Source organism: Bactrocera latifrons, unplaced genomic scaffold (assembly GCF_001853355.1).
Source record: "Bactrocera latifrons isolate USDA-ARS-PBARC rearing strain unplaced genomic scaffold, ASM185335v1 scaffold_424, whole genome shotgun sequence".
Lineage (NCBI taxonomy): Eukaryota > Metazoa > Arthropoda > Insecta > Diptera > Tephritidae > Bactrocera > Bactrocera latifrons.
In genome coordinates this window covers 141,338-156,400 of record NW_017537073.1, presented here as the reverse complement: position 1 = coordinate 156,400, position 15,063 = coordinate 141,338, and the positions used below count along the sequence as shown (strand labels likewise).

Sequence of the window (15,063 nt, the reverse complement as noted above, 5' to 3'; positions counted from 1 at the left end):
TCACACAGCGCCGCACAACGAATTCTATTCACCACCAGCGCAAGGAAGAAGACAAGAACTCCAGCGAGCGCTACATTAACTGCTCAATAACTCAACTAGGACACTCACCACTGTATGTTTAGTTTACAACGAAATATACTCAATGTTTAGTGAGAAATAATGGATTTCGCTCAAAGTTGAGTTAAGATCAATTTTATTTTAAGTTTTATATTTTTAAGGGTGATGGAGGTTCCATCAACATTGAGTAGAATCCTAAATATTTACACCATATAGTATGAAAGGTTGTGGTATTTAGGAAATTATGATTTTATTTTTATTTACATACGTACGTATACAAAAGTTGACGGTTGCGCATTATCGCACACTGATCGCAACAGGTGTCCGTTCAAGTTCATCACGAGACATCACAAGGTGGTGTTTTTAAAAATCAATGGTTATTTTAAAAATCAAAATCACCAGGAGTTTACCAGAACCATCAATTTTTTAACCAATGAAATAATTATTCTAAGAACAAGTTTTACAGGGGTGTCTAGCACTTCATAAAATACAATAACGGAAGGTCTTTCAATATATCAAATTATTGATCCTTTTACGTATCTATAAGTTCAAAAAATGCATTGCAAAGGGCGATAGTCTATTTAAAGATTAACCGATTAAGCTGATTGAACTGAACGCTTACATCTTAGAATTAGAAGAAAGTTTAGTATTTTGTATTTAAAAGTACAACCTTTAAAAATCTCGAAAAAGTCGATTTCTTTTTAACTCACAAGGAGAAAAGTAGAAATAAATACAACTGCGTACATATGTTTCTAAACATTTGATCGAAATTTGGCCGTATTTCTCCAAACATTCGTGATCCTTGATGTTAATTGGAGGTCTACAGGCATACCATACAAACCAATGGTAATATTTTTCACCATCAGTCTCATAGGAAGGAAGATGCAATGCAGATCGGTCTTACCTCAAAGTCCCATTATTTTTGAGTATGTTAGCTGAGTATCGCTGCAATAAAACCATTATTTAAGTCATCATTTATGGTAATATTCTAATTTGGAAGCCTGAATGCCGAACTTGTTTGGCTATTGATAACAAAACATATTTTCAAAATACACAATTAATAAAAAAAAAAAATACATTGTGTTATGCGTTCTAGAAGTAGTGGGAAAAAACGGCTGTGTTCTCGTAGCCATGATTTCAATCCTTGTGCTCATATGAGAAGTGAAACCATGATGGATTATTGACTAGTGCGAATGTCACTATCTCAAGACGCTGCAAAACTAAAAAATCCAGCTTTATGTACTAAGAACATATTTAAAGAATATCCATGCCAAATTTCAAGTAAGCCGCCTGATTAGAACTTGAATATTGTCGGAGCGAAAAAAGGAGCTTCGAGAAAAATGCGTTTGAAGTTTTAAGTAAGGGTGTATGTTGTTGCAGTCAAATATTTTTGAATATTTAAAATATTTAAATAAATTTATCGAATTATGATTTTTCAAATTTCTAGACGGGAAAATCTCGTTAATACATTTATCGCTAAATTGCTTTAAAGTTTTTTCAAAAAATATTTATTTCATATCACGTGAAATAGTTTGGAGGACAATACTAATCTCGCATTCATACAGAGTAATGATATTATGAATGGAAAAAATGAAAAAATAACTCATTATAAAAAGTCGTAAGTTATACCTTTGCAAAAGCTGAAGCATAAAGTTTCGGACAGGTAAATCAACTTTAATGCATGATGTGACTGCCTTTGATATTCATTACTCTTGTCCATATTCAACTGTTTCATAAATATTCAACTGTTTCATGAATAAAGATTGGTTGAAATGTACATGCTATAAATTTGCATAATAGTAATTGCAACCAACTTTTGGAAATAATGCGAGCGAAAGATTGTAATGGATATAATAAAAGTACGTGGATCGCGGAGATGTGTGATGTGTGAAGTGTTGAAAGTGTCCAAAACTATTTACATATTTATGTTTATGCACGTATTCAATTCATTTACTAATATTCAGAGTTTTATTGCATTTTCATTAATTTCACAAATTCTTCACTCGCTTACCGCAACCGTTAAAAGGTGATTGACGGTGGCACCATATAGGGATGATAACAAATTCGATTAGAATAAGATTACAGACTTAATTTATTTTGTATATTTAAATTCTGTACAAATTTTATTGTTCAGCTGATTCGAGTACATATTGTGCTCTGATCTATCTAATTCTCATTGAAACTACTTATTGAAACTTGTGTGTGCTCTGACTGTACGATAACATCTAGATCTATGGGTTAAAATCTTAACTGACGGTAAAAAAAACTTCGCTAAAATTACTTGGGTGTCGCACCTGCGATGTTTCAACCAGAGTCTTGCAAAGGTTGGACATTGTAGGAGAAAGTGCTGGTGGGTTTCACCTCATTCTGGCTCACACAACTTTGAAAACTTGCGTCCGACAAGATTTTCAGCTTTACCGCATAATTGTCTATTGGGAAATGTCTCTACGATTGCAGCAACTGATTCACAGGACTTTCTGCGTTCTACTCTAGTCCAAAAGGTTATCCTTACACAGGAGCCTGCTAAGCGCTCGCGGTGTCCTCTGCTCTCCAGTTTTAGAACACAAAATGCTAAAGGAGATTCAACTCGGTTCCATTCCAATTGGAGCGAGATATGGGTGCCTTCTCTAGCTAACTTATTCTCTTTGCGATTGCTAGCTATTCTGCTATGACCAGGCACACAAAAGAGTATCATAATCAAGTAGTTTCAAGCTGTTTTTAGTGAAGACAAAGGCTCCTTGACTAGCTTCAAGCGAGCTCTGCATTGGGATTGCCTCTCTGTATGTAAGTCCACTACTGTGAAAGAGGTTGCACTTCGCAACAGTACCTTAATAGCTATCAATTCTGCATTAAAACACTACCTTGGTTCGGTAATTTAAGCTAAGACGGTGAACCTTTTTCCATCAGAAAAATTAAACAAGGAACATTATTGGCTTGACTACGGCTTCGTAGATCCAAGTTCCCTATGTTGGTCTACAACAATATTGGATATTGGGTAGTTCGTATTTTGTCAACAGATGCAGTAATATATCTCCAATGATACTACTTTAATCTTCATTTAATCAGTGAAAGATAAAAAAAGCTACAACTGTTCAAAAATCAATGAAAATAATGAAGAAATTCCATATATTAGGTTGTCAAAAAAATCTTGCGGTATTTATTGGGGTATTTTTTATTGAATTTTCAATTGTTCATAAAATTTTTTTTGATGACCCATGCCAAGCTCTTGACCGATGCTACGGCTGCTACTATGCCGGTCTCTTTCGACCAATTCAGCGATTTTATCGCAATTTTCTATGACAGGCCTTCCGGGGCGTGGCGCATCTTCGACCACCTCTACACCAGAACGAAAACGTTGAAACCATCGTTGTGCGGTGGAAATGGAAACTGAGTCCATAAACTGCACAAATTTTATTGGCGGCTTGAGATGCATTTTTGCCTTTATCGTTGTATTACTGTAAAATATGCCGTATTTTTTCTTTATTTTGCTCCATGTTTGCGACGCTATAACTCACGAACGACTTAAAAGAAACGTTCAATCAAACACGTGTTAGCGCGTGAAATGAGCTATCCGAAAAGGTATAGCAAGACCCGATGCGACGAATAAAACTAGAGCTACGCGCTCTCGCGCTCTCGCGCAAGACTTTTTTGACTTATAAAGTTTGGTTTTTGTTCGTCGAGAGAGACTTTACTTCTCAATTGCCTACTCAGTCCGAAGTAGCACTTGTTGGCAAGAGTTATTCTGTGTTGAATTTCCACGCTGACATTGTTGCTGGTGTCTACACTGGTTCCCAAATATTATATACGAAATTATCTACGTCTTCAAAGTTATGATTGTCAACAATGACGTGAGAGCCAAGTCGCGAGTACGACGACTGTTTATTTGAATACAGGAGATATTTCGTCCTGCCCTCGTTCACTGCCGGACCCATTTGCTTTGCTTTCTTGTCCAGTGTGGAGAAAGTAGAACTAACGGCACGAGTGTTGAGGCCAATGATATTAATATCATAAACATATGCCAGCAGCTGTACAATCTTATAAAATATTGTACTTGCTTGATTAAGTTGTGCAGCTCGAATTAATTTCTCCAGCAGCAGATTGATGAAGTCGCACCACAGGGAGTCGCCTTGTCTGTAAGCTCGTTTGGTATCGGAACGACTCTACTAGACTTCTTAGAAGAGGTGATAGTACTTCTTCTGAGGGATATCCATTTTCCGTTCTCGGAATAATTCGGAAAGAAAATGTCTACTACAGCTCCCGCTGTTAAGCATGAAGCTAATTCAATTTTTAATTGGTACTTCCACTTTCTTCTGTAGGATTCTATGGAAAGGTGTTGTCAAATGTACCTTCGATATCTACCTCTATTGTTTTCTATTGTATCTATCATATATAAGAAATAGTGAAAAAATTAATAATATGATAGCTTCTAGGGGAGGAGGAAGGGAGTGTGTTTAAGTAAGCTGAGCATTGCTTGTTTGGATGGATACTACATATCTATTCACTGAAGTGGTAGCTGCATTAATACTGCAGTATAGAGACAAGTAGTCCACAGTGGTGTTAATTAAAATAGAAAGGATAGTCCTTAATTGAATATTCATTTACGAAATTTAAACAGCCTGGCATATAAGAAAAGTAAGTGCAAGTCAAATTTTTCACTGTAGTTTGCCGATGTTTACATTGTTGTATTTTCTTTCGAACATTAGCAGGAACTCTAATTGTATGAAATACCTAAATGTTCAAAACTTTTTACGTGGTCAAATTCATAGCAATTAATCAATAATTTATTGCGTTTCTCCAAAACTCATTACAAAATTTACAATTTCCCAAGATTTTCGAACATCCGGGTGACTCATATGATTGGTGATGGTATGTGGAGTACCTTAATGAACCTCACGGGACATTTAATCAGTGTGTGGCATTAAGTCGGTTAATAATGCTCACAAATCTTTTCAAATACCACATACAATAAAATTTATTAGTGTTTTAGGCCCAATACTATACATCATATATAGCCGTAACAAATGCTAAATTCTGTCGAAGAATGGCTAGAGAACTAGCGTATAAATGTGAATGAACAGAAGTGTAAGCATGTTACATTTCCGCTAAGACCAAAGATGTGCCCGGCAGTAAAAATAAAGAATATTTTATTACCCCAAGCGAACGAAATAATATATTTTGGCATTCACTTAGTGATTTTCAACATAATCTTGGTATGGGAGGTGGGCGTGGTTATTATCCGATTTCTTCCATTTTTGAACTGTATATGGAAATGCCTGAAGGAAACGACTCTATAGAGTTTGGTTGACATAGCTATAGTAGTTTTCGAGATATGTTGTAAAAGTTAGTAGGGGCGGGGCCACGCCCACTTTTCCAAAAAAATTACTTCCAAATATTCCCCTCCCTAATGCGATCCTTTGTGTCAAATTTCATTTTAATATCTTTATTTATGGCTTAGTTATGACACTTTATAGGTTTTCGGTTTCCGCCATTTTGTGGACGTGGCAGTGGGCCAATTTGGCCCATCTTCGAACTTAACCTTATGGTGCCAAGAAATACGTGTACCAAGTTTCATCATGATATCTCAATTTTTACTCAAACAGCTTGCACGGACGGACGGACAGACATCCGGGTTTCAACTCTACTCGTCACCCTGATCACGTTGGTATATATAACCCTATATCTGACTCTTTTAGTTTTAGGACTTACAAACAACCGTTATGTGAACAAAACTATAATGCTCTCTTAGCAACTTTGTTGCGAGAGTATAAAAACGGTCCCCGGAGCGGTCTTTTCAACTTGGTGAACAGCCAGAAGTCACACGGCGCTTGCGGAACGATATGGGATGAGTTTTTGGCGAAATGATCACGAATTACGAGGGCAGTATGGGATGGTGCATTATCATGGTATAAAAACCAAGAATCGTCTTTCCACAATTCCGGTCTTTTTAGGCGGATAACGTTACGCAAACGACCCATACCGTTCAGATAATATTCCTTGTTGACTGGATTTTTCAGCGACTTTAGCGCGATTTTTTTGGTCTCGGCTTCTCTTGGCATGATATTCGCTCGACTGATCGGTTGTTTCGGGATCGTAAGCATAGATCCAATTCTCATCGCCTGTTATAATGCATTTAATGACACCCTGGTGGTCGGAAGCATCGTTTAACACACTTTAACGCGATGCCTTTTTTCCAAAAAATTCAATGTTTTCGGTACCAGTCGAAATTTGACACGCTTGAGGTCTAAAACATCTTCAAAATGGTATTGGCTGAGCCTTTCGATATGCCAACTTCTTCAGCATGGTCTCTAATCGACGGTTTTTCACCACCATATCTTTGATTTGTTGAACGTGAGCTTCGTCGGTTGAGGTTGATGGTCGCCCTGGACGCTCTTCGTCTTCGACACGTTCACGGCCGGCTTGGAAGTCACTATACCACTTGTAAACATTTTGTTTAGACATATCCTCATCCCCAAAGGCTTTCTGCACCATACTCAACGTATGCGCAGCAGAAAATTGATTCCGTAAACAGTATTTAATGCAAATTCTTTGCTCAACAAATTTCGACATCGCAAGAAACGAAAAATTCGTTTTTAGCACATTACAAAACGACACGAATCTCAAACACTAATGAATATTTTGAAATTTGACATAAATGTGGCTGACAGTACTGCCAACCTAAAAAAAAAATAATTCTCCAAATCCTTCGACGCGCGCAGCTTAAATTCAAATGTCACCTTATTTTTTGGGCATTGCCAAACTTTTGAAAAAACTTTTTTGTGCGAACCTCATTCAACATTTTCACAAAGCATGCTTGGAGCATTAGATTTCAGAGCATATAGTGCACAGCTTCTTTTAAATATAAACAAAAATACTGGATATTTACAATTTGGTTTAAATATGCTTTTTCCATCTTTTGAATGAAATGTTGTTTAGACTAAAAAACTTTTGTGCAGTCTATGTTTTTTATAACTAGCAAATAAGTTTTTTATATTCCGAGGCCACAAGCATTAATCATTAGGGCAAGATTTTTGGTAGGTCACTTTAGACTTTATTAGAATCGACGTAAGCGTTAAAGTTTATTATACTCGTTTATTTCTTAACGTTTTTCTTCCTACTTTGGTCGTGTATGTTTTAATAATTTAGTACATAGTTCACCATGGCGTATGTGCAACGTCCATATAACTGGTTGTGATATCGTTTTTTAACTACACTCTGGATTGGCAATAAAACACACACAATAAGTACCAATACCGATTGAATACACTGAATATCATTTGTGAAGTGAAGTGTTTTTCGATCACTCAAATAAAGATGATTTATAGTTATTCGCCACTTAATTTCTTCATTCGTTGCATAAAAATTCAGTTATAATCGATTAAAATATTTGCGAATATTTAGGTGTGTAGGTCATAATCATATATTTGTTTAGCGTCAAAAGTGTGAAAAACTAAGTTATAAATTCCTTGGCAATTTTATTTTTGAATGAACGTGGATTGATATAATTCGCAATCCACTGACTGAAACATTGCCATTGCGCGAAGTTTAGAATAAAAACTACATATGTATTTTGTTATGGCTTGAGGAAGCTAACAGGTTTAAAAAATTCATAATTAGTATCTTCCTAGATATTGACGGCAATTAAAAATGTCTTTTCGGAAGCGGCCACAATAGCTCTGGACGTTCTTGGGGTTGAATCGCAACTTAAGCATCTTATTTTTCGTCTTCCTTGCGAAAAAGGTATTATTATACGATGAATTGGGATAGCACACGTGCTCGGCTGGATAGGGTTACACAAGGTGGAGTTTCTTCACCTATTCTCTGTATCTTGGTCGTCAACAATCGAGAAAATATTTTAGAGCTGTTCGCGGCTGCCGGGTAATTGCCCGAGCAGCCGAAGTAGCCCACATGGTTAAAGGAAAGGTTCTGAGTACCGTGTACGAGTTAAGCAAGAGTGGAATCATCGTAATTAATTTCCTAGCTCTTATAAAGTCCTCTTGTACCATTTCAGATGTTGGATTGAATGTCTGTGCTGCTTAAGTTGAAGTGCGCTATTTTTAGTAGTTTTTAATGTATTGGAAGAGTGCAAGCTCATTATTAGATTCTAACCATTTTCACAGTGTCGATAGAACGCTTAACGGATTTGGATAGCGCGAACTTGGTTTTTGTATCTCAAGTGGCTTAGTAGATATGTACATTAAACCTTTTAAAGCGCGAAGGCCTCACTCTCGCCCTTTTTTTTTTTAAAATTTTTAGCTCACAGGTGCCCCTTTCTACTGCGATCCCTGGTGCCAAATCAAAGTTGTATATCTAGAGTGATTAGTTATGGTATTTTATGATTTCGCTTAATACTATTTTGTGGACGTGGAAAACGGATATATATGGATGATGTATATCTATATATTCAATCGTTCAGACTTACCCGTTACTGAAAAGAAATCATTTACTGAGGTAATTTTGTTTCTATGATAATAATTCAATTGTGGTGAACATTAACTTGTCCGCATTCGTAGAAGGAAAATAAAGCAATTTGATGTACACAAATAGTGAATTTGAACAAAGGGTAGTAAAATGTAGGTATAATAAAGTTAAAACTCAATAACGGATTGGTGGTATATCACAACTAATTTAGTTTCAGTCTATCAAAAATAGGAGGTTACACTTAAGGACAAGATATATGAGGATTGTTAAGTATAGTGCATAACTTGATGACACTCGTCCTTCTTAATTAAATTGCATTCCTACTTTGTTTCTATGAACATGCTTCCCTTTAATTATTCAATATAATTAGACTAAGCATAAAAGTGATTTCTTGGAAAAAGGCGTAATCACACTCATGCATAGCGTAAGTTGAAAGTAAGTGGAACAGTTAGTTGGAAATATTCTAAATTGTTAGCCTCCTATTGCCTCATTTGAAAAATCGCTTTCTATTTACTCAGCGGCCACTTGGCAAAAAAAAAAAAAAAAAAAAAAAAAAAAAAAAAAAAAAAAAAAAAAAAAAAAAAAAAAAAAACAAAAAAAAAAATTAAGTAGAGGATACGTGAGTTTATGATATTTAAATTATTTATAGGTATGATGTCGAAACTGTTAAAAAAAATATAGCAAATGGCGCTCCAAAAATATGGATATTTTCTTATTTTACAAACAAAAAAAAAAAAAAAACACTCGCTTTCAATTAGGATTTTTTCTTGTTCTTTCTTTTCGCTATTCTTAATAAAATTTCTTTGTTAGAAATGTCATGAAAGAAAAAGTATAAAAATTAATTTAAAACCGCCTTTAGTTTTATAGGAAAGATACATGAAATCCGGAAAATCCGGATCCGTAGTTTGGTCAGTTGGTAACCATAACGTAAATGCAACATTAGAGATTACCCTTAAATACAACTACATATATTCTTCAAATTTACAAAAATATTGCCAACCCAATGAATAATAAAAACGAAATACTAAACAAAATTCCAAAGTGTTTAAGTCACCTGAAATAAGTGAGTGAGTAAATTTGCTTTCAGCATTGATAGCTGTGAACGAGTACGTAACAAATGATACAAATACGGAAGAGAAGTACGCGAGAAGTAGAAGCTTATAGCACCGCGAAAGTGAAGCGATAAAACCACAAACACTGAACGCTGTTGAAACTTCAAACACATAGCAAAAAATGCAAATATACGAAGTTTTCCTGAAAGCTTTAAATGTTTTTTTTCCTCATATGACGGTATGCATGACTTTGCTGTTGCTAATTGTGCACATTTTATGTCACACCTAAGATAGCTGTGGGTCAGTAAACAAAGGCGAGGCGAATACTTATGTTAGCAAAACCAAGTAAGGACGCACCCGAATGTGCGGAAAGTCATCCTTGAACACTGAATTCCTCATACTCGGTACCTCGGGGATTGCAAAGTTGTAGGCTGATATTTTTATAATATAAAATAATATAGGAATATAAAGGGGATATCATGTTCCAAATTTTGTCAATTTAATTTAATTTAACTTCTGGTGTAGGAATATACATAGTTAATTGTCGTCCTTGTGGTAGTTTTCAACATAAACTTTATATGATTCCTTATATTTTTTTGCATTATATAATAAACACTAATTCTTGGGAAGTCTAGTCATTCTAGCTTTGGTGACTTGAGAGATATAAACTTATAAGGCAAAACTGTCAGAGTTCTCCTTCGATATTTAGATTTATTATGCCACATATCAAATATGTACTTATAGTAATATGCGTCCTAATTATAGATCATTAAAAGTTTCGCTTAGTGCAAGTTTCTACAAGATATCTAAATTTTTACTTAAATTATCGCCAGTTATATAAATTATGGGCTTTATATTTTTTTGCTGGTATCTCCAATTATGTTTTATATACACTATTGATGACACTGAATCCAACATACGTACGTTTTGTATCATATTCGACGTGATTGTACAAGGGACTTTTCAAAGTAAACAGGAATTTTTGAATCTAGCGCCACCTGGTGGAGACATCTATAAGCATGCGTGACTGGTGCATTAGAATCTCCTGCTTTTATCGATTGGCCAGTGTGAATTTCATGACATTTCATTTATTGCAAGTGAAGTTATTGCGTTTTACGTGTCAGTATGTTTCTGTTATCGGTGCGAAAATGAGCTTCGAACAAAGAGTCAACCTTAAATTTTGTTTAAAATTGATAAAACTTTTACCGAATCGTTTCAATTGATGAAACAAGTATATGACGATGATTGCCTATCCCGTAGCAGAGTGCACGAGTGGTTTCAACATTTTCAAAGTGATCGGACATATCATCAGGACATATATGACGATCAACATGTGGGTCAATCAAGATCCGTGATCAATGGAAATTCCATCGAAACTGTGTGTGAATTCATCAAAAATCAGCCGAAATCATAATTCATGGAAAAAGAATTGAAAATCTCCAAAAAATCGATTTTTTACTATAGAATTGACCTGGTATACATGCGTATATGTATATAAAAAACCCCTTGAAATATTTTCTATTTAAATCGTCCTAAAATTACTTTAGTTTTGCCATATGTTTTATATGAAATTTTTTGATCTTTTGCAATACAATTTTTATCTCTAAATCAAATGAATATATAAATTTCAAAGATTGATCTTTCAATACAAAATTTTTCGCTCTACAAAAAGGTTTAAATGAATTTTTTCATATATAAACTGATCATCATTCTATCGAATGAAAATATTAATTACTGTCAATAAGATTATAACTAGCAAGAGCTATCTGTGCAGAATTCAATTACCTAAAAGCACAACTGAGCCTCACATACTAACAATTTCAGTACATATTTTGGTGTGTGTCTTGATGATTTGGTATTGCGATAAACTATAATTTAATAAGCATAAGCGTTCCAGTATGCGAATCATTAATCAAAGGTGTGTAGACAAAGGAGAATACCCTACAAGAACTAAGATGATTAAGCTGAGGTGTGTTAATACATTTAAAGGAGTGCTTAAATTCGCGCGAAACCAATGAATATTCTCTAGATAGAAACTGCTATTTACAATTGCATTCACAACTGTTGGCCTGTACAAAAGTTTTGAAGTATTTCGAATCAATTTAATTAAAATAAATATAATCTCAATAACATAAACTTTAAATCTTCGGCGGTGTTTATCTGTTACTTATGCTTGTGTGTTAACTCTACTAGGTATAAAAAATGTAAATCAAAATACCTTAACAAATATACGTGAGGATAAACCTCGACCTTTAACATTTTTATACCTCAAACGTCGAAACGTCGGAGACTCTATAAAATATATATCTAAATGATCGGTGTGACAAGCTTAGTCGATTTAGCATGTTCACCTGTCTATATATAGCGGAAGTAGTTCGTCAACCCGACTTTTAGCTTGTATGGAAGACTTTTTCATATGTCGAGATGTCTTCGTGAAATTTGACATGGGTTATTATCTAAAGTAATAATGCAGTCTTTGAAGAAATTGTTCATATAGTATACTGTATACTGTACCTGTGAGACGCAGTGTTAGTTTACAGTATACATAGTTATATACTTACGATTGGAATAAAGCTTTTTTAAAGAGCCTTTTATTCTTGTGAAAGGTATTAAAACTTCGGTGCAACCGAATTTAACATTTTTTCTTGTTTTCTTTCAATTCCTTTGATTTGTTGTAACAAATGTACAAATATGAACATTTTCGAATGAGTTCCCATTTAGTCTTGTTTGGACACTCTCGCTGGAGAATATTTAGATACCCGTTACGGTTATACAATATTCAGTAATCTATGGGATGTCTTGGCTAAATATCAGACTTATTTGTCACAACCGCTTTTTTATGTGAGCAAACGACATCATAAAACTAAAGGAATCCCACTGGTTATGCCGCTGCAAAAACACTCGATTTACAGAGAAGCTTTCAATATCAAAAAAGTACTTCATGCAAACTTTTTTATAATAAGTTACTACTTATACAACTCGAATTTAAGTTAAAAATTCGGAAAAAACTCAAAATATTTTTTTATTGTGTTATCTTGCAGTCAGATATAGATACAGTACATCTGTGTGTACATGTGTACATCAAGGGCCAGTGCTGAGATCTCCTCAATCTAACTTCTCACTGCCGTGGATCATGTGGATTTAAGTTACAGGGCTAGTAGACTCTTCTTATCTTTAGACTTACCCCAATAAGTTTGAGTAATCAATTTTATATATCTTTATTACAATTATTTTTCAACAAAGATTCACATCAAAAGCTATAAGTAGTATATTTAAAGAGAAACAATTCAAGACTTTCTTCATCTTTGATTAGTGAAAAGATTATCTGCAATTAGCCAACCTAAGAGTACTCATGTCTGCTGATAATTTTTCGCTCTCCACTTTTCTGCTTAGCCAGTTTCTTCTTTACCGTTCTGTCATAACAACAAAGTTCAGCAAAGAACACCAGAATTGATACACCTACACCGACGCCATACAACCACCAAAGCCAGTAGAAGCTACTTAAGTCCAAACGTTCACTTCTCACATCGTTTACTGGATTAATGGTGTTCAGTTTTTTTGCCGCCACCATATCGTCATACTCTTGGGCGGTCCATAAGGCCAACAACCCCACGCTTTGTATTTCATAGATCATATTATTGAGCGCGTCCGTATAAATTGAATTCTTCTGCAATGGTATGGCCATCGGAATACCCTTACTTAGATATATACCTTCATTCACATAAAAAAGCGGTTGCTGCAAGTGAGATTGATACTTGCTCATGACAAACCACATTGGGCTGAGTATTGTGAAAGCATACCGTGGATCCAATAAAGTTCGTTGTCGTTGGATTTCTTCAAATGAGGGCACAATGACCAGCATGTCATCTAATATTTTAAGATGTTCCGGAGGGAAATATTTTGGAAGCAAGCCATACTCATATTTGCTTACTTTTACTTTTAGTCCCGAGTTGTACAGCTCTGCGAAATGCTTTATACGCGGATAACGAAGACTGCTAGTCAGATATGATTGAAGACTTGCAGATATCAAGGTACTCATAAAAATTCCACTTAAGAAGAGTATTATATATAAGAAGCGTTTCAAAAATCTCGCTGAAAGTTCTACTCGAACGTACGACGGTTGGCCAATTATACCACGAAGCACTACGTTGATGAGTGTCCAACAGAATAAGAGAAAACATTCGGTGGATGTTCGGCGTTGCAAAATCAAACTCTCAAAGGTGAAGACGGAAGAAAATATAAAGAGTAGGCTGAGCAGTAAAAGACCCAACACTGAATTGAGAAGGAACACGAAAATTTCGCTGTCGGGTATTCGTGATGGCAGAGGCATCATAATTGTCCAATCCACTGGCAGTACAGTAGCGCTTATGTCCACAAAGCTGTTTGAATCACCCGCAATCGCGATTCCACTAACTACATCAATTGTATCATTTTGTAAAAGGGAAACCCAAGTTCCTGCTTCTATAAAGACATCTGCTTTCACAGGCAAGGGATAAGAAAGTGTGGCGTTGATGCGTTTAGCAAATTCTCGCAAAATTTTAGTAAAAAAGCCACTAATCTGTATTTTACCGTTCAGATCACGCCACACAAATGTCCAAGGCTCCAATTGATCGGGCAGAGTTCGTAAAGAAATGCCTTTTAAGTCCTTTATGCGGTTCGGGAAGCAATCCTCGTCCATTGTTTTTCGTTCAAGATGAAATTCCGGAAAATAGCTGAACGTGTAGAAGTGCCCGTCCTTCACGTAGTCTCGGTAAATGGCGATTACATTGAGCAAACGCATTTCAGCGCAATATTCGAAGAGCAGTTGTTGCTGTTTTTGCAACCGTATACGCTTTCTACTCGCTGCGGCGGTATATTCTTCATTCCAAATGAAAAGAATTCGAACATTTCGCCTATTTTGAAGGAAATCGAGCATTGCTTCCAAAAGCTCAGCAGAAAATCTCTCCGGTAGGCAGCGGATTAAAAGCAGTTCGCTGCTGTCTCGCTTGGAAGATGAGCTAGAGTTGCCCGCATTCAATAGCTTAACGGTCGTGTTAGTGCTAACTATTTTAATATCCACATCACAGAGGCAGCTGAGCTGGGATTTGTAGGCGTTCATGACGATAACTGTGCTAACTTTCCACTCCAAATCAATTTTCCTCAGAATATAACTTATACTTAAGGCATTTGAAGAGTTCCAATTCAAAGTTGGATAACCCATCAGCAGTGGCAAACTGTAAAGTAACAGTATATTGCCGGAAGTTAACATTTCCGCTTCAAAACACTGTCTGAAAACAAACTTAAAAGACTGATTTACGTTTTATTGTTTCGCTGTCTTTTATACAATGCTGCATTTTTGTCCTTCGAATCGTTTCAATTTCCTAATGGATTACAGGAACTAATAGTAAAGTTGTGCTATGAAATTAATATGGTGAACGATGTTATCTCATCGAAAATAAATGCATAAATATCGGTTAATAATGGCATCAGAGCATAAGGAGGCAAACGCGGCTTGATTGATTACGCCAGGCAATGATTTGTACCTAATATATCACCG

At 35.4% G+C, this 15,063-nt stretch overlaps 1 protein-coding gene across 1 annotated transcript; it reads right to left on the bottom strand.

Annotated features, from left to right (window-relative positions):
- Positions 1–12,867: 12,867 nt before the first annotated feature.
- LOC108972791 lies at positions 12,868–14,775 on the bottom strand. Its single transcript, XM_018939595.1, has one exon. The coding sequence runs from the start codon at positions 14,773–14,775 to the stop codon at positions 12,868–12,870; it is 1,908 nt and encodes a 635-aa protein (XP_018795140.1).
- Positions 14,776–15,063: the final 288 nt, after the last annotated feature.